At 48.8% G+C, this 11,885-nt stretch overlaps 1 protein-coding gene and 1 long non-coding RNA gene across 2 annotated transcripts in view; both read left to right on the top strand.

The window, feature by feature from the left end:
• The window catches only part of LOC306940731, a 275,678-nt gene that overhangs the window by 211,243 nt on the left and 52,550 nt on the right, over window positions 1-11,885 (top strand). The window lies entirely within an intron of this gene.
• The window catches only part of ylpm1 (YLP motif containing 1), a 35,904-nt gene that overhangs the window by 2,740 nt on the left and 21,279 nt on the right, over window positions 1-11,885 (top strand). The window contains exons 2-9 of the mRNA XM_079525874.1: window positions 3,852-4,073; window positions 4,697-4,888; window positions 5,742-6,277; window positions 6,663-8,272; window positions 8,573-10,121; window positions 10,401-10,512; window positions 10,954-11,101; window positions 11,584-11,673. Coding sequence (XP_079382000.1) covers window positions 3,852-4,073; window positions 4,697-4,888; window positions 5,742-6,277; window positions 6,663-8,272; window positions 8,573-10,121; window positions 10,401-10,512; window positions 10,954-11,101; window positions 11,584-11,673 — 4,459 coding nt within the window. The remainder of the gene's footprint in view (window positions 1-3,851; window positions 4,074-4,696; window positions 4,889-5,741; window positions 6,278-6,662; window positions 8,273-8,572; window positions 10,122-10,400; window positions 10,513-10,953; window positions 11,102-11,583; window positions 11,674-11,885) is intronic.

Genomic DNA, 11,885 nt, shown 5'->3' with positions numbered 1-11,885 from the left:
ATAGTAAAAAATAATTCAACATTTCAATTCGAATATAGCAAAAATAGCCGATCTACAAGCTGCGACACGTTTTGAGCTTGTAGATCGGCTATTGCGACGACAGTAATATATGGCCCTAGGGAGTGAGTGTGGAAATATAGTGGCCCTCTCCATCGTCAAAGTTGCCCACCCCTGATCTACTTCAAGCTACTTCCAAAATGGCGCGGAGCAACCTTGAAATAGGCCCTGAAGAAACAAATCGCTGGGCGTCCTGATTTAATGGTTACAAATACCCCCGGGCGTTCTAGGTGTTGAGTGCAAGCTGCCAGATTTCATACAAAATCTCAATTTCCAAATCTTTACCCTCCTGCATGAGGTAGTGCAAAGAAAGAGAAGCCACCAGTTGAATTGAGCGCTTTATGTTTAAAGTGTGACAAACTGGGACCACATTTTCAGTGAGACGTTTACAATAGGATTGGGCATTTCTTTCTCAGAAGTCAATAGCACAAACTTGTTTTGAGCGTGTAGTTCAGTGACTCAATTGACCTGCATTTGAGTCATCAAATGATTGGCTTAGGAATGCGCAAAAAAAAGAAATCTCCATGAATTCAATGCTTTGTGGGTTGTGTAATTGATAGAAAATACGTATTTTTTTAAACTACTTTAAAACTACTTACAGTGAAGACCAATTATATGGAGATGTGGTTGGAAAATGGGTGCTCCTTAAGCCCCCCCCCCCCCCTCATTTATTTGATCAGAATTGAGATTCTTTAAAAAATGCAGGCGTGGTTGTTGTTGTTGGGAGGAGAGGGTGGAGTAGAGTCATTATTTTGTTATTGGTCATTGGTGTCGACATTGTCGACCATCAGCGTAGCCTTTCTCCCTCGTCAACAGGGAAACAAACCACGTCCCTCTGTAATACAAATCGATTACGAAACTAGAAAAAGTGCCCCTCGGGGCACAGGTCTCCACCAGGGCAGGACAGGTTGTGGCCTCCTGGTGGTGCTATAATAGGCCAATGTGAAAAGGGTGACATTTCTTCTTACGCCTTGGATGGCAATAGGATGATTTGAGGCATTTTGTTCCAAAAATGCGCTATAACAGGCCAATGTGAAAAGGGTCGGATATATTCCTCAGCCTAGTAGGAAAATCCGTGAAAGTTTTCACGTAAATTGCACATACCGTTCTGGCATTTTGTTCCAAAAATGTGTTTTGCAAAATTCCACCTGTTGGTGGCACTATAACAAGCCAATGTGAAAAGGGTGGGATATATTCCTCAGCCTAGTAGGAAAGTCTGTGAAAGACTCCGTTCATGATCCGTCTTGAACACATGACTATAGAGATAGTGTGTAACGATTTGCGGGATTTTTGGACAGAATCTGGAGGAGTAATATAAAAAAAATGTTTTTTCAAAACTGCCTCCTGGTGGCGCTATAACAGGCCGTTCTGGAAAATTTGGGGCAGAGGTTCATCGTCTGCATCCAGGAAGTGTGTGTGCAAAATTTGGCATCTACCGGGTTAATGTTGCCGGAGATTAGCTGTACACGGGCGGACGGACACAAGCGCACACACACGGCAAAACATACTCTCTCCCCATGCCTTCGGCCTGGTGGAGACAACAGAATAAATATTAATTAGATATGCTACGTCACGTCGCACAAATCCAACGCATGTATGTAGTGTGTAACGTAACGAGTGGCGCCAGATATTTCTTTTCACCCAGAAACCTGGAAACACACAGAAATGGCTGCAGAAACAGCACAATGCTTTTAAATCAGAAGCCTACTCCTGTCCCTTTTTTAAAGGGGAGTTCCGCAGTAGCCTTTTCTTCTTTTTTTTTACTGAAATCTGACGATAATGTATTATAAACTAGAGATGCTCCGATCGATCGGTGGCCGATTAAAATCGGCCGATCACCGTGCAAAATTCACCCATCCGCAAAACCGATCAAAAAAGCTAAAAGTTGCGCATTTTACATCCAAAATAATGTGTCACTCTCGGCACTGCTACTGGAGAAGTATATATCACTGTCGAAGGCAGCGCAACTAATCTCCCCCCACGCCCCCCACACACCCCAGGGAGGGAGGGGGTTGAGTGAGAGAGAGAGAGAGAGAGAGAGAGCACACGTCTTCACCCCAGCGAGGGAGGGAGACAGAGAGAAAGGGAGAGAGATAGAGAAAGGGAGAGAGCTCCAGTCCTTACCTTTTTTCTCAAATTGACCAGCAAACTATAATCCACAAGTAGTGTGCCCTGATACAACTTTCTTGGAAATGTGCATGTTGCCTGCAGTGGCAGCCAGCAGCGATGTAAGATGAGCCTGTGCATTTCACGGTTTTCACCCTATATAACTTGAACGCATAGGCAATCAAGACCATTAATTAATGACAGCTGTGTAGGGGTGAGGATTGCGTGATGATTCTAATGTACAGGATTCTATAGGTCACCACTTTTGGTGTGACACACACGGCTTCTGTTTCTGTTTACAATGCGTTGTCAACACGTGCTGAGTTGACAAAGATTGACAGATTTTGGAGAAGACTGATAGTTTATCCTTTAGTAATTAGGCTGTGGAAGTGAATACTTCACACTACTTCTGGATTTATTGGGATTGGGGAAAGGAGGAGGAGGTGATCAAGCTCCACAAGACCACAACATTGGTAGGCTGCATTTATTTTCCTTTTTTTCTCTCGAGGGTGCATGGGATGATGGGAGCCCCTCCAGCAGGATAGGGAGCCCCGCTCAGGTTAGCGGAAAATGACCGCGGGTTGCCAGGTTCGTTTTTATAAGTAAAGTAAAAAAAAAAAAAAAAACGTTATAATAATAATATTAAAAAATATCGGTATCGGCCGATTAATTAATAAAAAATCGGTGATCGGTATCGGCCCCCAAAAGCGTGATCGGAGCATCTCTATTATGAACCACTGTTGGTGGCGAAAAAATAAAATTATATACGGCGCTATTGCTTTAAGAAGGTAGGCGGGGTCAAACCAGTGAAACGACAACGTGCTGCCGAAGCAGGAAGTAACAACATCTTGTATTTCCCACAACATCTACAACAGATACAAATAAATGTTCACGAAATTTAAGAAGACATTTAGCGTTTCAGCGGCCGTGCGCTGTGGGTAAACCGCTGAGGAACGCTCGGCATGGAGCTTTTGTTTTTTTTCTCTTTTCGCTACTTCCAGCGATCAATGAATGGATATATCATCATCATATTACGGTAAGAAAACGTCTGGTCCGGAACTCTCCTTTAAGTCTGTCAATGGCAATGCATTATGGACCATTGAGGCAGTTGTCAACTGACTCGCTAAAACGGCCTGTGGTTTCCGAGGCTACTGACTTCACTTGATCACTTAATTCTTTCTGTGTTATCTACGATTATAACCGTACCCCCTAGGCTAGGGTACGGCATGTGCCACCTACGTACATACCCAACCTGGATGGGTTGGATGCAACAGGTTAAATGCTGGGAATGCAAGGCTTATGTTGTCAAAGGCTAATTTGAAATTGAAATGGCATCGCCATCTCATCTTATAATGTATCTCTACCACCGTGCTCTGACCACTGGTGCGTAAAAATAAAAGTAATTTATTGTTCCATATGCCTGAAGATGACAAAGATGACACGTTTTGGATATATCCAGCGCTCACAGTTCACACTAATGAAGCCAGAATAGCCGAAACGTCCCTAACCCTCAAGTGAAATCGATAAATATAAAGAGTGCGACCTGCCATATTATGATATAGCTCGAATATCTTCTAATTCCTTTTCCGCTCCTCTCCTTAATCAGCATCATTCATGGTTCTTTGTATCATATTTGAATGAGGACGAGCTGTCATCTGATTGATTTTTCCTTTATTCTACCCACTCAGGATCAACAGCAGTATTGGTACAAACAGCACCTTCAGAATCTACAGAAGTTGAAAAATGACAAGGCCAAGCTGAACCAGAGTGAGGGGGGTGGTGCCGCACCTCCACCGCCACCACCTCAGAACCAGCCTGCTCCCCCTCCCCCGGCGGAGCCACCAAAAGGTGCACCTCCTCCACCTCCACCAAAAGAGAAGCCACCGTTGCCACCACCTCCACCTGAGGAGGTAAGCTTACAATAAGCTTATAATATGAGAAATATTTGGGGTAGCATTCAAAATGCAGCACGGACAAATCAAGGACGCGTTTCGGCTTCCCCGGCGTGTATCGGATGACATTTAGATGAGTCATGTCATGTAAATCAAATGACCTGTGCACTTACACATTTGTTTAACCAGCATTATAACAAGGACGAGGAATGTGATGACCCTACGCACATTCACTACGTACAGAGTTTCCTATGTTGTTATATATAGGATGTTGTGTATCCCAAAGAATAGATGTATAAAATACGAATGCATCGGCGTGCAGCCTTGTATACATGTATCTACTCGGTGTCACCCGGCAATGGCTTCATCAAAGACATCAAATCAGCCAGTAACATACAGCAGGACTGGTGGCAAAACTATTTCCGGGTCCTGTTCAGATTTGGGATTGTATTTGTTTAATTTTTCTGATACATTTTCAACATTCATGAATGCAACCAGGTAACTGAAAATTCCTGTTTTTGTTTTCAGAACTATCAACAGAAATTTCCATTTATTTTGTACTCTTACTGGATAATGTTACAATTTTGGTAAAAAAGAAGAAAAAAAAAGTTCTGATTTCTAGGCTTGTTTTCTTTTTGCAGATGGAACGACTGCAGGACCCAGAGGAGCTTGCCCGCCTCCAGCAGCTGCAGGCTGCAGCAGCCGAGTGGCAGAAGGTGCAGCAGCAAAGGGCAGGCATACAATACCAGGCTCTCATGAAACAGCATGAGAAGCTCCAGCAAATCCTGGAGCAGTACCAAAAGCTGATTCAGAATCAACCAGCCAATATACAGGTAGGTGTTTTCTGTCTAACAGTACGTTTTAACAGCGGGTGACAGCCAGACGAATTTTCCGGAAGTGCGAAAAGATAAAAATAATTCATCTTTTTGGGCGATGATGGGCGATTGGGCGATGTGTCGGCCGATGCTCGCCCGCTGTTACAACGTACTGTAACGCCACGCAGTCAGTCTTGTTTCTCCAGGCCACGCACACACACACGCAAACACACACACCACACCAGATGGCAGTAAAGAGGAGCAGAACATGACGGTGTAACGCAGAAACATGTGGCCTGTAAAACGATGTTGCCATCGGTGTCTCACAGCTAACAACAAAACAACTTCCATCATGCACCTGTAAGCCAACAACGGCATGACGTGCATGTCACGTGATCGGGCGTAGCCAATCGGAAGAAGGAAAGTAGTGTAAGAGCCACCGAGCTTGGTTGAAAACGCAGAGGGGAAGCCAGTGACTTATCAAGACCAGAAGGCACAGGTGGGAACGGTGGTTTTGCATACGTCTATGACTTGGCCACCTGAACTGGCGCACATTTTGTGCGCTCCATGGGCACAAAATTGTGGCCGTGGAATTCTATATAGGATTTTTCTTTTTTTTCTCTTTTTAAACTGAATTGTCATTAGCTCATTGCCTGCCGCGGTCATAGTTTGTTCCCTGCCGATGATTTCAGCTGGTTTTATTTTGAAAACCCCCAAATTCACCCCGGTGAACCGGAAGTAGTTATCAGCCATTACTTTCATCGAAACATTGATAACGGGGGACTAATTGTCATGCATGTACACTAGTTGTGTGAATACATGCTATGCTAACCTGCACTTAATATCTTTCTTTTAATACCATTTGTTGCAGTCGATGACCCTCGAAATGCAGCTCAGGCACTATGAAACACAGCAGCAGCAATTCAACCCACTGTTCACAGACTGGGAACAAACTTTCGGCCTCTGGTACGAGCAGTTCCAAACGTACCCCCACAAGGACCAGCTCCACGACTACGAGCTCCAATGGAAGCAGTGGCAGGATCAAATGAACACGACGTACGCTCACCTACAAGAGCGGGTCGCCACTCTAACGGCCTCCGTCCCGCCAGCGTCCAGCCAGTACGGTAGTGGGATGGGGATGATGGGACATAGTGGTCAGTATTCTGGGCAAGACATGCAACAACAACAACAGCAACAGCAGCAGCACATGCTAAGCCCAGGTTTGCAGCAATCCCCGGGTGCTCTTGGAACCAGGAACCAAGGTCCTCGACCTTCTGGTTTTGGGCCACATTCAGAATCGCCAACCGGAGCCAATGTTGGCGAAGGCGGACCTGGCGGTGTGGGAGCCAGACCCACAGGCCCTCATCCTGGTCAAACACCACACTACAATGGGCCCAGAGACACACAGTGAGTTTGAGATTTGGGTTTGTTAATGTGGCTTCTAGCACAAACTGTGCACATTTTAACTTCAATAGCCAAAGATTGCCAAGGTTGAGTGCCTAAGCCGTATAGCCGAGTTAAACCTACCTTTGTCCAGGTAGCCAGAGATGCACAGACAGCTTTTGATTAATTCGCGTTGTGGACTGACTGTCGAAAGTAAGACGGATTTCCAGATCCCAGATTTGCGTCTTTTCCAGTGAAAGACCTGCCATGTCTTTTCAGAATTAACACGTATTCTCTAGAGAAGGTTGATTTCACTATGAACAGAGGAAGTTGAATGTACTTATTTACTTATTTGGAATGGTAATATTATATTATATGCTCAGTTTTCTTGTATTTCATTTTCCTCCAGGTTTGATGGGGACCATGCTTCAAGATTTGACCATCCAACGCAGCACTTTGATGGTCACAACAGATTTGAACATCCGCAAATTGATCAGCCTCAATTTGGTCATCAGTCTAGATTTGATCAGCCCCAAATTGATCAGTCTCAATTTGGTCATCAGTCTAGATTTGATCAGCCCCAAATTGATCAGCCTCAATTTGGCCATCAGTCTAGGTTTGATCAGCCCTCTCGCTTTGAACGCCCTCCCGGACCTCAAGGCCACCCTCGATTTGAACGCCCTCCTGGACCGCAAGGGTACGCTCGCTTTGAACGCCCTCCTGGACCGCAAGGCTTCCCTCGCAATGAACGCCCTCCTGGGCCCCAAGGCTACCCTCGCAGTGAGCGCCCGCCTGGACCGCAAGGGTTCTCTCACAGTGAACGCCCTCCTGGACCCCAAGGCTACCCTCGCAATGAGCGCCCTCCTGGACCCCAAGGCTTCCCGCGCCCCGAAAGGCCTCCTGGTCCCCAAGGCTTCCCGCGTGCCGAAAGGCCTCCTGGACCCCAAGGCGTCCCTCGCTTTGAGCGGCCTCCTGGACCTCAGCAGAAAGTACCCCAAGATCTCCAGCCTAAGAAGGAGCAAGATAATAAATCACAGCCACCCAAACCCCCAGTGAAATTGGCTGGACAGCTGGCAACTACAAAAGTGAATGAATCTAAGTCGGATGGTAAAATTAAAAAGGAAGGGGAAGACCCGGCAACTGACGGCAAGAATCAACGTGGGGGATTTTTTGTTCAAAACGATCCCATCCCTCAATCAAAAGACTCAAATGAGAAGCCTAAAGCTCCTGATGCTGCTAAAGATTCTGATAAGACTGATAAAGCATCGCCAGCTAGCGCCAAGCCCCCTGTAAAGCCCCCCCTAAAGGCCCCTGTGAAGCCCCCCGTAAAGGCTCCTGTGCCTCCCAAAACGGCAGCTCCCAGTTCCACCAACAACAAACCAGGAGGACTAGTGAACAAAAGCAACGTGTCCCAGCAAGGACCAAAACCCCCTGCAACAAAACCGGGTTCACAGCTTCCTGACCAAGTAGATTCAAAGCCAGAGCCGCCGCCTCCAACCCCGGCAGCGGTGATGGCACGCGGCAGAGGACGCGGTCAGCCCCCGGAACCTGTCCGTGGACGAGGGCGCGGCGTCGCGGGGCGCGGGGAGTTCGCGGGGCCGCCTGCACCTGCACCTGTGCCTGCACATGAGCAGCAGATGGAAGAAACGCCTTATGACTACATGCCCCCACACGAGACCACGGAGCAGGAAGAGTACCAGTGGCAGGATCCCGCATACGAGGAGCCTCGGGGTGAGGAGCCAGAGGTTCCCCCTGAAGACGACACGTGGCAGGATTATCAGGAATATCCAGATTATCACTTCCAGGGAGAGGAAGAGTATTATGAAGAACCAGAGATGGGAGGACCTCCAATGGGTAGAGGAGGCCCTCAGATGTGGCGAGGTGGCCCTCCCATGGGCAGGGGCGGGCCAATGATGGGCAGAGGAGGACCGATGATGGGAAGAGGCGGACCGATGATGGGCCGAGGCGGACCAATGATGGGCCGAGGCGGACCACCTATGGGTATGGGAGGTCCAATGGGTAGGGGAGGACCAATGGGTATGGGAGGTCCAATGGGTAGGGGAGGTCCAATGGGAGGTCCAATGGGCAGGGGAGGTCCAATGGGAGGTCCAATGGGCAGGGGAGGTCCAATGGGAGGTCCAATGGGCAGGGGAGGTCCAATGGGAGGTCCAATGGGTAGGGGAGGTCCAATGGGCAGGGGAGGTCCAATGGGTAGGGGAGGGCCACATATGGGCATGGAAGGGCCACATATGGGCATGGAAGGGCATATGGGCATGGAAGGGCCACATATGGGCATGGAAGGGCATATGGGCATGGAAGGGCATATGGGCATGGAAGGGCCCCATATGGGCAGGGGCGGGCCACATATGGGCAGAGGAGGGCCACATATGGGCATGGGCGGCCCCCCTATGGGCAGGGGAGGGCCCCCTATGGGAAGGGGTGGGCCCAATATGGGGAGGGGAGGACCACCCATGGGCAGCAGGGGAGGCGCTCATATGGGCATGGAAGATGAAATGGACAGGGAATGGGCAGACCCAGAGTCGGCAGAGTACTGGGAGGAGGAGGACCCCTACTGGGGAGACATGAGAGCGCCGATGAGAGGCATGAGACCCCCGTTCCCGCCGGGCCGGGGCCGCCCGCCACGCGGCCACCCGGGCTTCGCACACCCGGGGGGCCGAGGGCGGCCACCTCACGCCGCCATGGAACACGATCCTTTGGGTCCTCCGGTGGACCTCGACGACATGGACATGGATCCCATGAGACACCCCATGCATCACGGCCACGACCCTCATGGCCCTCCCATGCCTCATGACATGGGAAGAGGCCGCCGGCGACCGCCGCCACCTCATGAACTGATGGATCCAATGGCTGATCCTTCATACGACGACAGTTTGGAGAGAGAACCCGGGTGGCACCACCCTCCCCACGGGGCCAGAGGCCCTTCTCCCCCTCCGCACGAGATGATGGACCGGGGAGGGACGAGGGGTCCGATGGACCGAGAGGGTATGGGTGGCAGGGGGATGCGTCGTCCCCCGGAAGACTACGACGGAGAACGCAGCGAGAAAGAACGCGACGAGAGGGAACGCGGCGAGAGGGAACGCGGCGAGAGGGAGCGAGGCGAGAGGGAGCGGGACGAGAGGGAACGTGGCGAGAGGGAGCGCGGCGAGAGGGAGCGCGGCGAGAGGGAGCGAGGCGAGAGGGAACGAGGCGAGAGGGAACGGGACGAGAGAGAACGTGAACGTGGCGCGATAGAACGCGGCGAGAAAGTGGTCACCGATTACGGCCACGGAGAAGATAGATATGGCTGGCGGCCGCCGCCCAGGGACTATCCCCCTGACGAGTACGACCGCAGAGACCCATACTTGGATCCCGAATGGGACAGACTGGGCAGAGATCGCCCTCTCCCCGACAGGGACTACCCTCCTCATCGCGTTCCTCCGGCAGATCGCTACAGAGACGACCCGTGGCCAGAGGAGAGAGAGCGAGGCCGCCCGTATCCATACGAAGAGGAGGAGCTGCGGAGAGGAGGGGGCGGGGAGCTCAGGGCGCCACGCGACTACAGGGACGAGCCGCCGTACAGACGGGACGAGCCGCCGTACCCGCCACTTTCTTCTTCTTCCGAGTGGGATAGACCTCCGAGACCTCCTCCATCCCCCGACAGAGCCTATCCTCCAGACTATAAGGAGGCCCGGCCGCACTATGACGATATTCCACCTCTGCCGCCCCCGGCAGCCCCTCCCGTCACCAAGGCTCCAGAGAGCACCGCGGACCCGGCCGCTCAAGGAGGAACGAGTGCGGGAGGACTTGCACTCTCGCAACGCCAGCATGAGATAATCTTGAAAGCTGCGCAAGAACTGAAATTGATACGGTAATTTGCAGAGACCTTCTTTTTCTGATTTCTGATCACTAATGCTGGTGAAAGTTACACATGATATTGAACAGGTCTATTGTACTGTACTGCTAAGAAATAGCTTTTTTTTTTGTTATACAAACATTTTCCCAATAAATAAGAGACAAAATGTGGGATTTAGAGAAGAATGGACTAGTTGCAGAACTACTTAAATTAAAGATCACTATACTAATTCCAGCACTTTTGTGTTCATGTAACAAGGATGTTTTGTTTACCCATCCATCTCTTTGTCCACAGGGAGCTGCAGGACGTCAGGCCTCCTGAACCCCCGCCTCCTGAAGTCAAGCCTGCACTCTCGGCTGGGCTTCTTGGACTGGAGATATCGGAAGATGTGAGGAATGCCCTGAAGGTACATCAAAAAACTATGATAATGTAATATCAAGAGCTTTAACCCATTTTGACCTGAGATCAGATTCTAAAAATGTCTTCTACATCCTGACAGTTTTCTGAAAAAGCTATGTTTCTATGTCAGTCAAAAATAGCAGACCTACAAGCTATGAGCTTGTAGATCTGCTATTTTTCAATAGCTAAAGCATATCATAATGCTAACACCAAAAGGGGTTCCCGCCCAAAATGGGTTAAAGCATTTAGACCTGAGGCCGATTTTAAAAAGAAAAGAAAAAGCCTTCTAAACAACCTCAAATATTTTTTTCAAAAATGACAAAACATGTATGTTGCTATAATACTGTCCATGGCAACAACTACCCCTCAACAAAAAGGTTTCCAGTCTTGAAAGGTAAAACCCTATTCCTTATTTTACCATAAAACACTGTGGTATTCTCCTCTTTAGGGTATGGCTGCCAGCGGACAGCCGCCCAGCGGTCCAGGTCCAGTATCTTATGATAACTCCATGGCCACAAGTTACCAACAACAGTCCATCCCTCCTCCGGCCGCAGTTCCAGTGATGCCCAAGACTGTGGATTATGGTCATGGACACGGTAGGAAGTGCAACTTATTATTCACGTTTTTAATTAACCCATTTAGGCCTGACGTCGATATTTAAAAAATGTCTTCTAAATCATGACAGTTTTCTGAAATACCTCATGTTTCTGTATCAGTGGTTCTCAATATTTCATGTCAAGGACCCCAAAAATTATATGTAATTGGCCACCGACCCCCATCTGAAAATGTTGTTCCAGGGACCCTCCAGAAGCAAAAATTTGAGTTAAAAACATTCGCTCTGAAATAATATATATTCAAAGATTTGCGCCACATTTTTCAAAAATAGCAGACCTACAATCTCGTAGCGCGCCACTCGGTGGCGCGCTATGAGCTTGTAGATCTGCTATTTTTCAATAGCTAAACACCAAAAGGGGTTCCTGCCCAAAATGGGTTAAAGCATGGAAACAAAATTGAAAGAGAAAGCATAAAAGAAATGCAAAAATAAAACCTTGGGTGAAATGAACTGTCAATATTTTAGAGCCTGGCGCCACCGTTGAGAGGATGTCATACGGTGAGAGGATCGTGCTGAGGCCTGACCCGGTACCGTCCGACAGACACTACGAGAAAGGTGAGTTGTCTGTACTTGTATTCATCAACACCTTGAAGCATATCGTTGCTGTTGGGCAGAAACCTTGTATGTGTTTTCCTAAATTTACTCATCCTTGGCTAAGGACTTCTTTAACGCCTTTTTAATGAGATTTAGATCTATTTAATGATAAAACCATTTCAAATCGTGCTGGACAAATAAAGCGACTGTGTTTAGTGGCTCAATAGCTCTTC

Source organism: Electrona antarctica, assembly GCF_951216825.1.
Source record: "Electrona antarctica genome assembly, chromosome: 17".
In the NCBI taxonomy this organism is placed as follows: domain Eukaryota; kingdom Metazoa; phylum Chordata; class Actinopteri; order Myctophiformes; family Myctophidae; genus Electrona; species Electrona antarctica.
This window is presented reverse-complemented; position numbering and strand designations above follow the sequence as displayed.